The following is a 17,269-nucleotide window of genomic DNA, read 5'->3' as shown; positions in this document are numbered from 1 at the left end:
AAATTTCCACGTGATAAGCCATTCCATTAGGCTATCATTTGTGGCCAGGTCGCTTCTGAAAAAGAGCTATATAGCTCAGTCTGGCCTTACCTGGGTAGCAGAGAGTGCGTGGAGGAGTGTAGATTGAGAGTAGAAGAGGGAGGAGAGGCCATGGAGAAACTTGAAGGTGGCGAGCGTAATCTTCCAGTTGCTTTTTAATCTTTTCAATTTAATTGGAGGCCATTTGTTAAATGTAAACTCGCAACCCTAGTCCCTATGGTAACCCAGAATTCCACTGCGCGCACTCCATGGTGCAGGCACTGCAGAGCAAGTAGGGACACAGCCGGCGGTTGCTGCAGCTGCTGCTGCCGCCACCACCGCCGCATGCACAAAGACAGCGTCGTGGCTTCTTCTCACAGAGCGAGCCAGCCGGTGCCCGGCCACAAATAGAGGGGTGCGGGGGGAGGTTATCTCGGAGGCACCGCGTTCCCCCAGAGAGAGCCTCATGCATACGTGGCGCGCGACGAGATACGGCCCCTGCAATTGTCCGCTCCAATCCATTTATCTGTGCCTGACTGTGTTGTTGATTTTGTTTATTTCGGCCGCTCGATGTCGTTGTTGTTTTGTTGCGCAATGGTGGCGTTGGGCGCCCAGGGTTCCCGACGCTGTTCGTCGGCGCCTGGGCCGTCGTGCGTGCCGTGCTCGCCGACACCAGGTGAGGAGCGATCGTCGCTTGGCTCCCCCTCGCTCACCGATCTCCGTCGTGCTCACGCCAGCACCACACACAGTGCCACTAGCCAGTGATGGATATTCCACATTACTGTGGCTGGACCTGTCGTGAGAACAGCCAATGCTCATTTGGAGCAGTACTCATTTCATTACCCCAAAAGGATAACGATTGATGACAATCATGATGATGACGATAACTATAATAATGATTAAGTGAATGCTGAATGATGACAACGACGTTGATTCTGATGGCCATGCTGTTTGTGATATCAGTCTGCCTCTGGCTGGGATTTTATCTGCTAACTTACACTCCCTATGAGCCACTAACTCCACAAAATGTACAGAAAGTAATTTTTATATATAAAATAAATAAAAAGCACATCCGCAAATAATTTAAAATACAATGTCATCTGAAAATACTGTGCAACGAGCTTGCACAAACGCCTGTTAATTGACAATTGAATGAAAACCCAAAAATAGGAAGAGCGCAAACCAAACAAGCTCCAAATTTCCCACGGGACCAGCGACTCCTGATTGCCCAGGTTGTTATCACAGCCGTGTGTCTGCAAGGTCGTTGCCATTAATTCCAACAACAAAGCCAAATATTTTTGTGTCCGAGCAACCGGTCGTGGGTTGTGTGCCCCCTTGGTTTTCACTCGGTGGTTCTCAAACTTTTCGGTGCAGTGCTCCCTCACCCCACCCCCCAGGTTACTCACGCCAGGATACACAGATAATGTGTCCACGCCCCTAGTCAACGCGCCTTCAGCAAGGCGTTTGCTTCACGTTGTGTATCGGTTCGTTTTGTCGTCACCGCAACGTAACCATGACGATTCCTGCGCACAGTCAACATTTCTCCTGCACGGTATCCATACCACAGTCTTCGTCTGCTTCTGCTGTCCGGCCTCTCGGTCTCAGCCAGTGCATGCCAGTCGATGCAGTCGTGGGGCTGGTAAGTGCCAGGGAATGGCAGTACAGCAATGGGTTTGGTCCACAGAGAGTTTGGTCCCCTCACTGGATAGAGTCACAAATGTCTTGATTTTCTCCGGCTACTCCAGTTTCTTCTGACATGTAAAACATTAGTCATATTGGCCAAACATCCCAATGCAGGGTCCTGCATTGGGATGTATTTTATGTTCTACCTACGTGACTTTACCGAAAGAACCAAAGAGTATGGATTCCTAAAGTCACGAAATCTTCAAATCAAGATTGAATTCATCGTGCGGCAAGGGCAGCCGATCGCTGCGTGACTTTTGCAGCAAACGTTGCCGCTCATTCTTTATTTGTAGACTGCACAGTCACAGAAAGCAGTGCCATTGACGTGTTGTCACCTCCGGTGTTGACGGTGTCTCATCTGGCTATATTGTGTGCTCGGGTAGACTGTTGCCATGCTCTGCGCTATGGACCCTGCTACTTGAGTTTGATTCCTGGACATGGCTAACCTAAGTTGCGAGTGATTTTCTGAACCGGTCCGGGCACCCCTCCCCTCCATTACCAACTTGCACTGCCCAGTCTGGTAAAGTTGGGTATAAAAAAAAAGAATTTCCTCACACGGCATGGGGAGGCGTTTATCCAGCATTGGTGGGTCTAAAATTATGATATTAGTGTGCGTGATGTGAATTCATTTCCAGATGCTGGAACATCAACGCCGGCAACATTAAGTGGATCTACCAGGCACCCATGATCATTGCAAACACAGTAAGTGGCGCTCCAGCATAAAGGACAGTCACAGACAATGCCACAGTGCCAAGGCCGGCATCTCTGTGCTCAGACCAGGAGAGGTTCGCGGTTCCTGTGTCCATTCACAGCCATCAGGCAGTGGTAGAAATTCGACATTGCTATGGCAGCATACTTTCCAGACCCACCACCGATTTAAGCGGGAGGCAGTCAATATTTAAATCCTTTGACCACATACCGATTTTTTTTTATTGCATGAAGAAATGTTTTAAATGTAAATATAACGCAATATGAATAGCTTTGTAATTACGTCAGTACGTGGTAAAATTGTTTCAATTTCGGCAGCATACAGTTTAAATCGGTCAGGTTGGAAATTGTGCATTTAGCTTCCGCTGATTCCCGGCGTCGCCGCTGCCCTCGGGCAAGTGAACCCCTCGTCAGTACGAGTCAGGCATCATCACACCTTGGGATGGTGTTAGGTCATCTCCTCTCCACCGCCTCCCCTTGCACCTCCTCCCCTTGCACTTCCTCCCCTTCCACTGCCTCCTCTTCCACCGTCACCATCCAGACCTCGCTGGGAGTTTCCGCCTAAGAGGCGCGATCGGCGCCGCTGTTGCCCGCAGGTGAATTTCGCTTTCTTTGTCAACATCGTTCGTGTCCTGGCGACGAAACTACGGGAGACGAACGCCGGCCGCTATGATGCTCGGCGTCAGTACACGTGAGTTGGCACAGTCAGGGCTGCATGGTGGGCAGGGAGCCGAAGATGGAGAGAGTGATTGGTTCATTCGTAATTATGATCGTTCACAGCACGGAGCACCTTCGTGGGGCATGAGAATAAATACCCCGCACGCTGTGGGGTGCCCAGTCTCACGCTCTGGGGTGCCCAGTCGCACGCTGTGGGGTGCCCAGTCGAAACGGCAGCATCTACGGGACTCGGCCTTATTACTCACAGGCTGCCTGAATTATGAACTCCGTGCAGTGTAAAGAGAGTCGGACTTATGCATATAAATGCATGATGTTTATTAATAATTGTGCGTCCATAAATCAACATGCAAATATTCATCAGGGGAAAAAACACGGGCTGAAAAACACGAGCTACAAATGATGTTACTGGTTGTCATTGCTCTTCACCTGTAACAAAGGGCCTCCCCCATTTCATTTCATTTACTTCCTTACTTTCCTGAGTCGCTCCTGCCCACTCGTAACCTCCGAAATCTGCGATGTCATCTCGCTGCTGTTGTCTCTACCGCTGTCTCCCTCTGCTTCTCTTTGCTTTTCTATTCCGCCTCCACCACGTGGTTAAATTTGTCTCTCGTCAGTCGTTTTCATGACACCTCTGTTCACCGCAAAACACTCAATTGACCGGCTTCTCTGATGAAAAAGGAACAACCCAACGCCCTGATGCAGTCACGACGCTAAACGGAAGCGCCGCCTCGGGAGCGCAGAGCGGCACTGACTGACGGCCGTCTGCACTCGCAGGAAACTGGCGAAGTCCTCGCTCGTGCTGACGCTGCTGTTCGGAGCGCACTACATGGTGTTTGCCGGCATGTCGGAATCCGTGGACGGGTGGCTCTGGAAGGCGCGCATGTACTTCGATATGTTCTTCAACTCGCTCCAGGTTCCCTGTGATACCAGCTCATTTGTTCGATTACTCAATAATTTGTTCACTTGCTCGCTTACTTACCCACTTACCTGATTGCTTGTTCACTCACTCACTCCCTCGATTACTCGATCACTTGTTCTCTTGCTCACTCACTCGTTTACCTGTTCACTCATTGCCTCGCTTGCTCACTCAATAATCCCCATTTGTCCGCTCGCTCACTGCCCTGTCCGTGGCCATGTCACTCCCGTTGCCGGATTGCGTGACATGTCATTGCTCAACCTCCTGCCGTCATTGTCTCCCCGCAGGGCTTATTCGTGGCCATCATCTACTGCTTCTGCAATGGGGAGGTGAGTTGCGAACATGCGATCCGTTCTCGCGGAAGCGTCGCCCTGCGCGACGCCAATCCGGAAACGACTTCGTTTCATTGCTCAACCCGACGCGGTGGCCGTCGACCGAGCGGCCTCGGAACGCGCTCGCCCACGGCGGCAGCGACGGCCGCGTCTGGATCTTTCGTGGGGGCGTGAATTAAGCGCGGCCGTTTGCACTTAGGGCGGGCAACGACGGGATGCACGGGGCGGCCCCCATACGGGGGACCGACCCACGAGGAACGGCGATTATACAGAGCGCTCTCCACTCGCGCTGCCACAGCGACGGGCCCAGGGCGATCGCCTCTTAACCCCTCATTTCACGCTGCTGACTCTAAGCCGGCCGCTCCCCGTCGTTGCGGCGAGCGTGCGAGCCGGAGATAAGTAATGATTGCTATTCTTTCCCTGCGCTTGAGGTTTATCCAGACAAAAACAATCGTCCTCCATACGAGGCTTTCTCGGCCGTTATGAATTGCCAATTAGGATTGGCAAAAATAGTGCTGCAATGCGTCTCGCAAGGGGAGCGTCTCCCGTGCCACGCGGACGTGAGCACACACTGGAGGCGTCCGTCCTTGGGTGCGGTAGGGGGGGTGGGGGCGGGAGCGCACTGCCCTCTGACCGGTGCCGCTGGATATTTTGAACGTCGCACGCCTCATTACGCATAAAAAATAACGAGATCGTAGAGCCGGGTTTAATTTGAAATGCGCCGACTGCCCTCGACTTGAACTTTTAATGTCTTCTGCCTCGAGACGAGCACCGCATAAATAACGAGGCAAAAACAAGTTTAGCGTTGTGCTCGCTGGGCATCCACGAACAGCGCCAGGTGCCAGACCGGCATTGACTCGATATCGCGCTCCTCAATGTTCGTGCAATGTTCGTTGCAACGAAATATACAGTTGATCGCAAAACCATTAAGCGAGTTTAGAAATGTACATTGGGAAGGGAAAACTCTGTGCTGGGTGACAGCGCAGAGTGCCGTGAGTAATGAGTGGTCATGGGAGATGGATTAACAACGTTCCCTTTCCACAGTGTTTTCACACAACGATTGGAACAGTGGAAATCTAACTACTTATTTCAAATAATTTGTGATTCATCTTCTTGGTTCTTTCGGTAAAGTCACGTAGAATGGAAATAAAATAATAAAAATGAAACATAATAAAATAAAATTCTCACGACGTTTCGGCCACAACACAAGTAGCCTTCTTCAGGTGAAGGAACAGAACTGTCGGGACGACAGCGCTTCAATGAACGCTGCTAAGATTTGCAGCGTCTTTTAAGCTGGGTGGGAGGAGCAGAGCACCTTGACAAAGGAGTTTACATATCAAACAGGAGAATTTAGCATTGAAATAGCTGTGTTAAAGTGTTGGATCAACAGGGTGCTAAAGTTATAAATTAGCATGTAACTGGGAGATTAGCATGATGTTAATGTGAGGGATTAGCATGTAACTGGTCACGGAAATAGCTATGTTAAAGTCAAAGTTTATATATCAACAGAGGCATTTAGTATATGGACGCTAAAGGACTGCAACTACCCAACTATCATACAATAAACCGATGTGAAAAAACTAAGTATAAACTACATCAATATAATAAATGTACTCAATATATTCTTCAATAAGTTGAGCTATTAACATAAAGTAACTGGGTATACACTACACTATATAATGAATAGCATATAGTAAACTAATAAAAAACTAAAATATAAACTACATCAATGTTATCAATAAACTCAATATACTCTCCATACAGCTGATCTACTAACAATAAGACGTTATACATTACAATGCCATATGGCTAAAAAATGGGTGGCGGTTTTTTCTTTTCAACGTTAGCACCACGGAAAGCGACGAGCTTTGTTCAGACGGACGAGTCCATCTATGCTCGGAACGGAGGAGGGGGGAGAAACAGCCACGATGCGCTGCTCTGTCCTGTGTTGCGTTACAACTTTGTTATGAATTAGACTACTATACATTGCAATGTTATACCTTCCAATCTAAACTACATTGTATAATGTCGTATACACCCCCCAATGTAAGCTCTAACATTATGCATTATATTGATATGTCTCCAACTAAACTTTTTTCTACATTACACGACTATACACCGTAATATACACTGCCATAGACAAACCCCACCCTTGAATTATACAATGCGTTACTATACACTACCCTATACTTTAGACTATAAAATATTAGACTTGTAATATTACACTATGTATTATTCTACCAACCCTACTGTATACCACACTGCTGTATATTCACTTTATATATTCGCTATACAATTACGATACTATATATTAAATCGAAATATAATTTGTGATGTTTAACAATTGCTGTAATGTAAGTGGCAGGCTGATAATATTGCGGTGATCATATCTCAGTTCATCTGTCACTGACATTTTGTATTCATCCTTGCATTTCGCGTGGTAACGAGTAGCTGAACTGGTGTCGTAGCGGGCAGCTGAGCTGCAATAATTCACAGCCACTTGTTAATCCACGACTGTATGAAGGCTTCTACATGCAATGCCAAACCCGTGAGGTTTTTTCACCATTATTCACCACTGGTTTGTTAAAGGGTTCAACTAGAACCGATATAACTCGCCACTTACGTTAGCCGTGGCTGGGAAATGAAGTCAGGTAACCAGGTTCATAGCATCATGTATCTGTGTTGAACTTCTTTCCCGCCGTACGTAGCCAACCTATCCCTCCCACTATGAAATATTACTTGTAGTATTCTACCCCCTCCAGTCGAGTGATGCATTGGCTAGATAAGAGTGCACTGCCTCACCATCACAAGGTTCGGAGTTCAAATCCCAGTTGGGGTCCATACGCCCCTCGTCCCTCTGGGAATGGTAAAACGAGTACCACTCTGTGGAGTCAACAGTGGTTGTCCTGTGGATTATCTCACCCACCCTATCCTGTGCTCTTTTGAACGAGAAACTGCTTTTTATTTTTTTATTTTATGTTGCAAGCAATCGTCATCAGGAGACGATGACGATTGCTTGTGTTGCGATCGAAACATCGTAGTTTTTTGTTATTTTTGTTATTTTCTTTGATCCTATCTACGTGACTTTACCGAAAGATCCAAGAATATGGATTCCTGCAGTCACGAAAGCTTTAAGTCGATGTATATTTGTTGTTAAACTTGTGTGTCCTTAAATATATGTAATTGTTAATTTAATTGTTTTTAAATTTTGATTTAAAGCTTTCGTGACTGCAGTAATTCATATTCTTAGCTCTTTCGGTAAAGTCGCGTTGAAGGGAAACAATAAAATAATAAAATATATTGTTTACCGAAAGAGCTAAGAATATTAATTGTTTTTGTGATAAGTTAAGAAATACTTAAGTCTGTGCTGTCCGGTTGCCTTGGTGAAAAATGGGCAGCATCTCTGCCCAACCCTGGCCCAGCTGGTTCAACACTCGATACAAAAAAATGAAATGAAGTGCAAAATTGGGCACAGAAAATAAATCCAAGCTTCTTCGATTCGTCCTTAGCCACAATAGCAACACAGCCGATCCATGACAGGTCAGATCAGATTGTTGTGGCAAGCAGATTGATGGTTTTAGTGCGACCAACTATAACATCATTAAATATGATGGGAGTGAGAGGGGAAGTGTCAGCTCTTACATGATATTACCATCAACTGGGTTTTTATATTTGTTGAACGTGAGCAGGTTTTTGTCAGAGCAATCAAGAGCCGTTTTCAAACCAGCGGTCATTCATGGCGAATTATCTGCATGTTGGGCAGATAAATGTTTATTCCTTTGGGCTCGTCTTTTTTAACGAGTATGACGCACGAAGTTAACGGTCGTTTTGCAAAGGAGTGGATCGTGTGCTGCGAGTGAAAATGGTGATGAAGCCGGGGCAGTTTGTTCGCTGCTCATCCTCGCAGAGGTTCGCGGTTTGAATCCGGGAGGCCACCCTGGTTAATGCTGCGGGTGTAATGAACTGTAGAGGTACACATGTCTGCTTCCCAGTGGACGTTTAAAATATCCCGTGATGTTATTCAAAAGGAGTAGGAGAGTGTGTGCTTTGTTCGGTATTATTTTTGCACAGTTAGAACCCATTGGGCAATAAACGCTCATTTTGAATGGGAGCCCAGTTACACAATAGAAAACCTGGTTGCAGCAACCACAAAAATTACACGAATAAAACAATCCAATAACAACTGTACGTGGCCAAGTTCCAAATGGCAAGGTCGTGCATCAACATGGTACAACCAACAGACAAAAATGCAAGGCTAGTAGAATGCATCACATACACAAAACATTTGTAACTTAAAGTCTACAAAGCAGAGCGATCATTTGCACGTACACGTATGACGAGGATGCCGAGGTGTTTATCCCAACCATTTTCGCTTGGTTATTCTAGAGATTATCGCCCGCCACACGAATGGATTTTAAACCGACTTTGGTTCTCACGGAGTGGAGGACTTTCAGCAGGAACAGGGTGGAGGCGCTTCTCACATCATGGGAATTTACTCAGGGAGGAATACATTATCCAGAAGATATTTTGCAGACTTGTGTTGTAACCTATTGAGCATGAATATAATGCCATGACGTTCCCTGCTTAGATCGAGGGGTGGCCGTTTGCTGGCATTATGGTTTAAAGTTCCTAAATTGAAAAAAAATCTGCAAATTACTCAATTGGGATTACATATAGTGGCATTGTTCCCTACTTGTGAAAGTACTGCACACTGGGAAACACCGCACCTGTGTTCCTGATGATGGCCTTTGCGCTGTAAGAATGGCGTGAGTACCAAATGTATTTAATTATTATATAAATGATCGAGTGAATTATTGAATGAGGTTTCAAGGTCCATAATAAAGATTTTTTGGATTAGGTCGTGAAAGCCTCAATGTTCAACTGAGGTGTCAAGGTGTTCTCCCCACACAGGTTCAGAATGAAATCCGCAAGGCGTGGGCTCAGTGGAATCTGGCTCAGGACCTGGACAGGAGGAGCCGCAGGGGCTCGGGCCTGCTGGGCACGGGCGGAGGCCACAGGGCCGGGGCGTCGCGTCGGCGCCGGCCCTCGTGGCCCTCCTCAGCGGGCGCTGGCGGCACGTCGCAGCAACCCTCGACCCACGTGTGCAGCGAGGAGGGGGGCGCCACGGAGGACGCTGGGAAGGTGGCGGTGGCCGCCCCCGTTACCGTCACCTTCTTTTCCAAGGACCCACAGCACCATCGCGGCCACCAGTGGCGATCCAAACACTCGCACGAGTCGGTGATTTGAGGCAGGATGAGGCCGGGGATCAAGGTATTTGTGTCTGTGTGCTTGCGTGTGTGCGTGTGCGCCAGTGGCGTAGCTATCAAGTGTGCAGGAGGTGCAACTGAACTGTGGCCCTCTGGCTGCTGGGGCCCAGGTGCCAGATTACTGAAATTTAGGAAATGGACAAGGAGCCCCATATCTTGCCTTGAATCTGCACCTATTCCAACCATGTCATGCCACTGCTAGTTTAGTTATGTTATAGCTAACACATGGATATGTCCTGTGAACTGTCAGCGAGTTTTCGATGCTTCATGTGACCACAGAGTACACCTAATCTGGCACAGGTACTTAAGTGACATCACCATCACCACTTAGGGGTGAATGGCAACTGTTGTTGTAGTACGTTGGTATGTGCATCCATGTTTGTGTTTTACTATTGACAAAAGTGCTTCTTGGGAGGGAAAGAGAAAGCACACAACGTGTTTCAGCATCGACTTCCTTACATACGATCTTGCTCAGCGACCAGGGTTGGTGGACCATTTGATGATGAGCACATGTTGGTGATCCGAGAAGCCTAACAGAACCATAGAGAGTTTTCACTGCGCAGCTGTTGAGAGAATCAAGGAGATGAACCGCTATCAAGGAAGAGACTCTCTGAGTGAAACGACGACTTACAACTCTCAGATGTTTTCTGCAGCAGCCCGTCGAGGTGCTTCCGCTGTGGACGTCGTCACACCAAGTCGCTGCATACTCGAGCGGGATTTCCAACAACGGTGGATCTGACATTGAAGTTAAACTAATGGGATCTCTGCTGAAAACACACAACCTGGGTGAATTATTTATGGTGCATTAAAAAAAAACACTCAACTTTATTTATTTACAATTAACATTTATTTTATAATTTTAAAAATGTGTCAAACAATGTTTAATGTTCCACTGAGACCATTTTAAGTTATACCTGACTGCATTGTAACATGGTATGTAATGTGTATTAGCTCCTGTTAAGATCGCGCGTTATTTATTTTAGCGTTTTGTCGCGCCGTGGTGGCGTGTAGCTGATGATGTGTGGGACAATGGCAGCTCCGCGGTTCCTGGGGCGCTGCGTGCCCTCTCCCGTCTCGCTAGCTGGCCACTTCTCTCCCTGTCGCCTTTCATCACCGTCCCACAAAGCTTCCCGACTGCGAGCGGACAAAGAACATCAATGTATTAAACTGCCTATTTCATCCATAATAAATGTTTTTTTTGGGTTAGATCGTGTAAATATAAATGTGTCGTTAAACCCGCCACCACCCGACAGCCAATGAGTAAGGTTTGTCACATCAACAAAACGTGTCAATTCACTACTAGTTCAGCACACCGGTGTGTTGGAGAGTAAACTCACACAATTTACAATTCGAATATGACATTTCGCTGGTGATTACAACCAGCTCCATCAGGCAATAGCCAGAATTGTGAAGACAGTCCTATTTGTATCTACGCAATCTAACCCGAAAAAAGCCTTTATTATGGATAATATTGGTCGCAAAAGCCTATGTGTTAAACTGCCTATTTCATCATCAGCATCGTGATGATCAGCCGTGATCTATCAACTGCTGAATGAAGTAATTTACCAAGCCGTCGTCGTCTTTCACAAATCTGCGATTTACCAATCCGGAGAGCACCTGCGGCGAATGCTGATTTCATCACTCCATCTCCCTGGTGGATCTTCTCTCCGGCCCCTTCCCTCATCTGGCTGCCACTTCATCGTCAGTCTCGACCACTGGCACGCATCCCATCTCTGGATGTGCTCTACCCAAGCTTATTTGTCTGACAAGTCAATATTGTTTTCCAGTGCATGTGTTCCTCTTGCTGTGTGTGTCACTCCAAGCATGCACCGCTGTGCTCCTTTGCACACTTTTCAGCCCCCCCCTCACGCCATCCTAAGAACGTTCTTCTTTAGGCGCATTGGTACGCTCATTTTTATATTAAGCTCACTTTTACAAGAGCATTGCAACCTGCTCTCGTTTGTCTCTTTATTTCATGATTTTGATTTGCTGACATTCTCTGCTCGCCACAGATTCTGCTGTATGTTGAACTTCTTTCACTCCGTATGTAGCCAAACCGTGCTATTTTCTAGTTGTGTGCCTTTGACTTCTCCACTAGTTAAGTGAACTTGTTGTTGTTGTTGTTGTTGTTTTACGTGACGTTCCTATTGCTCATGTCTATCCTGGGTACAACTGAGCAGCCGCCTTTATTAATTATGTATTTAATTTCCTGTAGTTCACTTCCATTAATTGTTGTAAGGACTGTTAGTAGCAAATCTGAACAGGGTAAAGCATATTATTAGTTCTTTCGGTAAAGTCACATTGGAGGGAAACAATAAAATAATAAAATATATATAAAACAATAAAATTCTCACGACGTTTCGACTGTAACACAAACAGTCATCATCAGGTGTGAAAACCAACGGCAAGAAACATTTGAAAGAAGTGGCGGTTTGTAATTATTTATTTTTAAACGTTAGCACCACGGATAGCGATTTTACAGTTTGTTTAGATGGACGAGTCCATCTATGTTCGGAAAAGAGGAGGGGGAAGACGAAAAATTAATTTATGCTGTCTGAAAGCCACCGTAAGCGTGAACAATCAATTAAGACCCGAAATGGTTTATCAAATCCTTCCAATGATTGCTAAGCCAGAATCCATCTTCTCCGGTGAAATTGTCTCTGTGTTTGTATATGTGGATAGCCTCATGAACGAATCTCTCATGGTAGCCAGATGGCTTGCAAAGAACCTCTGTCTTGGAGAAGTCAATGTCATTTGAGCCTACTGAATTATAACAGTGATCTGCCACGGCCGAGGTGTTGGTCCTACCGTGTTTAAGGTCTGCTTTGTGTTCACGAATGCGGTCCGAGACATGTCGTTTGGTTTCTCCAATGTAACTACTACCACAGAGGCAACTTAGTTTGTAGACACCAAGGTACTATATGTCCGGAATCACATCTTTTACAGACGGAGCCAGATCACGGATTTTATGTAATGTGTTGAAACGGACCTGGATCTTGTGTTTATTCAAGATTTTGGAGATCTTTTTTGTGATCCCCGCAATGTAGGGTAAAATGATGGTTTTGAAAGGCTTCTCAAGAGGGTCCTTCTTCATGGTTTGAGTGATAGCTTTGCGGATTGTATAGTCGGAGTAACCATTAGCCTTAAGAGCTTGGTGTACGTGCTTGAGTTCACTGCCTATGTGTTCCTGGTCAGATATGCATTGGGCTCTATGGTGCAGAGTCTTGATGAGAGAATTCTTCTGTGATGGATGGTGGTGGGAATCCGGTTTCAGATAAGCATCCGTATGGATAGCTTTCCTGTAGACAGATTTACCATGGAAGTCGAAAAGATGGCAAGCTACCTTTTTTGGATGTCCTAATAAAAAAGAGACCTGATGGTTCAATGAGCCACTCTGTCTATAGGAAAGCTACCCATTGGAGAAACCAAACGACATGTCTCGGACCGCATTCGTGAACACAAAGCAGACCTTAAACACGGTAGGACCAACACCTCGGCCGTGGCAGATCACTGTTATAATTCAGTAGGCTCACATGACATTGACTTCTCCAAGACAGAGGTTCTTTGCAAGCCATCTGGCTACCATGAGAGATTCGTTCATGAGGCTATCCACATATACAAACACAGAGACAATTTCAACCGAGAAGATGGATTCTGGCTTAGCAATCATTGGAAGGATTTGATAAACCATTTCGGGTCTTAATTGATTGTTCATGCTTACGGTGGCTTTCAGACAGCATACATTAATTTTTCGTCTTCCCCCTCCTCTTTTCCGAACATAGATGGACTCATATTCTTAGTTTTTTCGGTAAAGTCACGTTGAAAAATATATATATTTTATTATTTTGTTGTTTCTTTTCAACGTGACTTTACCGAAAAAAACTAAGAATATGAATTACTGCAGTCACGAAAGCTTTAAATCAATAGATGGACTCGTCCATCTAAACAAACTGTAAAATCGCTATCCGTGGTGCTAACGTTTAAAAATAAATAATTACAAACCGCCACTTCTTTCAAATGTTTCTTGCCGTTGGTTTTCACACCTGATGATGACTGTTTGTGTTACAGTCGAAACGTCGTGAGAATTTTATTATTTTATATATTTTTATTTTATTGTTTCCCTTCAACGTGACTTTACCGAAAGAACCAAGAATATGAATCACTGCAGTCAAGAAAGCTTTAAATCAAAAGGGTAAAGCATGTTTTTCCATCAATATAAATGCCTTTATTTCTCCAATGCAGACTTTCAGAAACTTCTAACGTTGCTGTGAATAAAATGTATAAAAAACTTAATGTACTGAAAACGTTCTTAATATATGCCTTGCTTTATGAGCGCTTAAATGACAATTACATCAATTTTCACTGCCTTTTAATCGTGAGTACTGGCCAGGCACCGTAATGTTTGATGTTGAGTGGTCTTTTCCACAATCTATTTGTGAGTACGTAGGCGGTCGACAGTAGAAAAATATTTTAAAACCCAACTTGCTTACGTGATTGGTCGGTGTGTAAATGCTCTTTTATTGTGATCTGAATGATCTCCACGAACAATGTCTGTACATGTGATAAGTTATTTATATGTATGCCTATTTATGTATTTACGTGATTGTGATGGTTGGTCTTGGTTATCGCTTCTAATGTGGGAGACTTTGAGGAGGCTCTCCCCCATGCCTCCACCGAATTATTGTACAGGCAGTCGCAGTCGGGAACGAGCCCAGTCACACTGAGCCCGGTCTTTCGAGATGTTTATTTCTCCCTCGGCCCTCTCACCAATACAATCAACTGTCTAAATAAAATCACAAGTGAATGTGGATGTACGTCTGGTGTGAATCTGTAACTCGCAGTAACGGTGTCAACTACGCAGTTCGCAAGGGCAATGATCTCGGCACGAATATTTGAGTTTGTCCAGGGTAATAGCAATGGAAGCATCGAGACGAAGGGTATCGCTTGTCTACAACAACCGTCAGAGGCAGTCATGAAAATCTGTTTGGAGAATGTAATTTCAATACAGAAGGATTGACCGCAGTTTAACAATTTCGCTTTTGTTTAACGGCTTGCTCTGATTCATTCTCAGGATCTAGGCAGCCTTAACGAGGTCGTAGGGTTGGCTGTAGGACTGGTCGCAAATCACAGGCGAGTTCGTAGGTTCGCAGGAACTCTGGGTATCTCCAGACACTGACCAGGCAGCACTGTCCAGGTAACTCATGACACTGAAGCAAGGGTTTAGAGAATGTGGCTGCTGTACAATGTCCGCATAATAAGCCACTTAGTTGAACTATCATTTGTGGCCAGGTCGCTTTTGAAAAAGAGCTACATAGCTCGGTGGGCCTTCTTACCTGGTAAAATCAAAATAGTTTAAATAATATAATTTACTATCCAGGTATCCCCAGACACTGCCAAGGCAACATTGTTCAGGTAACTCCAGGTAGAACCAGACTGACGAGGTGTTCCAAGCAAGAGTGAGGACTGTACACGAGTCACAGGCCTTAACGTATTAAGAAACAAAATATTGACACTGGAGAAATCCCACGAGCTATAAAGTTGTTTTCCAGATGTCTGGTAGGGGCGGGTCAGAACGTTACAACAACACACAATACAACAAAGTCTGCAGCAGTGCTCCCCAAGTCGTCTGTGCTAATGACCCCAAGCTGTAGTCGGAGTTTCTCCTCCACACCGGTCTCTGGACTTCTCCAGGTGGTTGACAGCATCTTCTGGACTTCTCCAGGTGGTTGACAGAATCTTCTGGACTTCTCCAGGTGGTTGACAGAATCTTCTGGTTCTCCAGGTGGTTGACAGAATCTTCTGGTTCTCCAGGTAGTTAACAGAATCTTCTGGTTCTCCAGGTGATTGACAACATCTTCTGGTGAAGTTGGGGGATTGGCAGATGGCGTCTCCTCAAGGTGGAGGCCGTCTCGTCGCCTCTACTGCTGGAAGAGGCGAATTCTCATCTCTTTGGCTGGAAGAGCTCTTCTAAAACGGGGTTCTCAGGCTACTCGTGTGAACCTGCCCATGTGCTGCCCATTGAAAGGCCGTTTCGAAGGTCAGGGATCGTTTTCTTTGGCTACTGATTCACCAGAAGTGGCTCTCACTCCGTGTACGTTCATCTCAGGGGCTGACACGACCAGAGATGTAAGGGTAGGAGGATGCTGCACCGATAATGTGTGGATGTTGCTTATTCTTCTTCAGAAGAAGTTTTCTGAATTACAATTTGGAACGAATATGACTGCAGGCTGGTGGTGATGGGTTATAGTGGTGTTATGTCCCATTGTGATGGGGCTGGTGTTATATCTGATTTTGGTGGTGGTGGTGGTTATGATGGTAATGATGGCAGTGGGGATAGTGATGGGGTTGTGACGATGATGGTGGTCGTAGTGATCACGCTGAGGTTGATCACGCACCCGTTTTTCGTAACGCTGGTTGCGGAAAATGTCAACTGCTCTCAAAAAATCCCTGCCACCTCTTTCGTGTATGTTTGACGAATGCTTTTACGCACACTTTTCACGGATAAATGTGGCTGCGGTAACAAACAATAACGCTTGCGTTAATTGATGGAATTATAATATGCTAAACGAGCCCCTAATCTAATGCAGGCCGGTCGCGCTTTATTAACGCAAAAACCCGATGCATAAAACGAGAGGGGGTCCACTCCCCTTGTTCACGGAGCTGTCGTCGTGAATTGCAATGAGGCCTAATTTGTGTGTCACTCAGCATCGGCGTTGACGGTGTCGGTGATGCCCCCACCAGGCAGCCGGCCGTGAGTTGCAGGACGCCGCCGCCGCCGCCGCCGCCTCCTGCGTGCGCCACGCGCTCAAAGCTGTCGCCTCGCAAGGTCGATCGTGCTGCCAACGTTACAAAACGCCGCCGAAATAGCCACCGCCGAGATCTTCATTGTTTAATAGAACGTCTATTTGAAGTTATTAACGGAAAAAAGAAGTAGGCGTCCAATTTGCGATGGAAGGAAAATAAACGAGTAGGCAAGCGGCAGTCGGGAGGTGGTGGAGAGGGGGGGGGGCGACGTTTTCTTGACGTACCCTGACATCGCCCCCTGACATCGTCTCTGACATCGTCCCCTGACATCGCCCCCTGACATCGTCTCTGACATCGTCCCCTGACATCGCCCCCTGACATCGTCCCCTGACATCGCCCCCTGACATCGTCCCTGACATCGTCTCTGACATCGTCCCCTGACATCGCCCCCTGACATCGTCTCTGACATCGTCCCCTGACATTGTCCCTGACATCGTCCCCTGACATCGTCCCCTGACATCGCCCCCTGACATCGTCCCCTGACATCGTTTCTGACATCGTCCCCTGACATCGCCCCCTGACATCGTCTCTAACATCGTCCCCTGACATTGTCCCTGACATCGTCCCCTGACATTGTCCCCTGACATCGCCCCCTGACATCGCCCCCTGACATCGTCTCTGACATCGTCCCTGACATCGTCCCCTGACATCGTCCCCTGACATCGTCTCTGACATCGTCCCTGACATCGTCCCCTGACATCGTCCCCTGACATCGTCCCCTGACATCGTCCCCTGACATTTTCTCTGACATCGTCCCCTGACATTGTCCCCTAACATCGTCCCTGACATCGTCCCCTGACATCGTCCCCTGACATCGTCCCCTGACATTGTCCCTGACATTGTCCCCTGACATCGTCCCTGAC

At 46.5% G+C, this 17,269-nt stretch overlaps 1 protein-coding gene across 2 annotated transcripts in view; it reads left to right on the top strand.

Annotated features, from left to right (window-relative positions):
• LOC116948740 (parathyroid hormone/parathyroid hormone-related peptide receptor-like) overlaps positions 1 to 14,410 on the top strand; it is a 60,017-nt gene extending 45,607 nt beyond the window's left edge. Inside the window, exons 8-13 of one of the 2 annotated variants that reach the window (XM_032965776.2) lie at positions 634 to 694; positions 2,337 to 2,403; positions 3,006 to 3,100; positions 3,862 to 4,000; positions 4,291 to 4,332; positions 9,247 to 14,410. In XM_032965776.2, the coding sequence (XP_032821667.1) occupies positions 634 to 694; positions 2,337 to 2,403; positions 3,006 to 3,100; positions 3,862 to 4,000; positions 4,291 to 4,332; positions 9,247 to 9,582 (740 nt within the window). In that variant the 3' untranslated portion in view covers positions 9,583 to 14,410. The remainder of the gene's footprint in view (positions 1 to 633; positions 695 to 2,336; positions 2,404 to 3,005; positions 3,101 to 3,861; positions 4,001 to 4,290; positions 4,333 to 9,246) is intronic. The other variant, XM_076071728.1, reaches the window with a different exon arrangement.
• Positions 14,411 to 17,269: the final 2,859 nt, after the last annotated feature.

The sequence above is a fragment of the Petromyzon marinus genome, chromosome 34, assembly GCF_048934315.1.
Source record: "Petromyzon marinus isolate PM22_M1 ecotype Great Lakes invasive population chromosome 34, UKy_Petmar_22M1.pri1.0, whole genome shotgun sequence".
NCBI lineage: Eukaryota > Metazoa > Chordata > Hyperoartia > Petromyzontiformes > Petromyzontidae > Petromyzon > Petromyzon marinus.
Note: the sequence above shows the minus strand (reverse complement) of the source record. Positions and strands in the feature narration are given on the sequence as shown.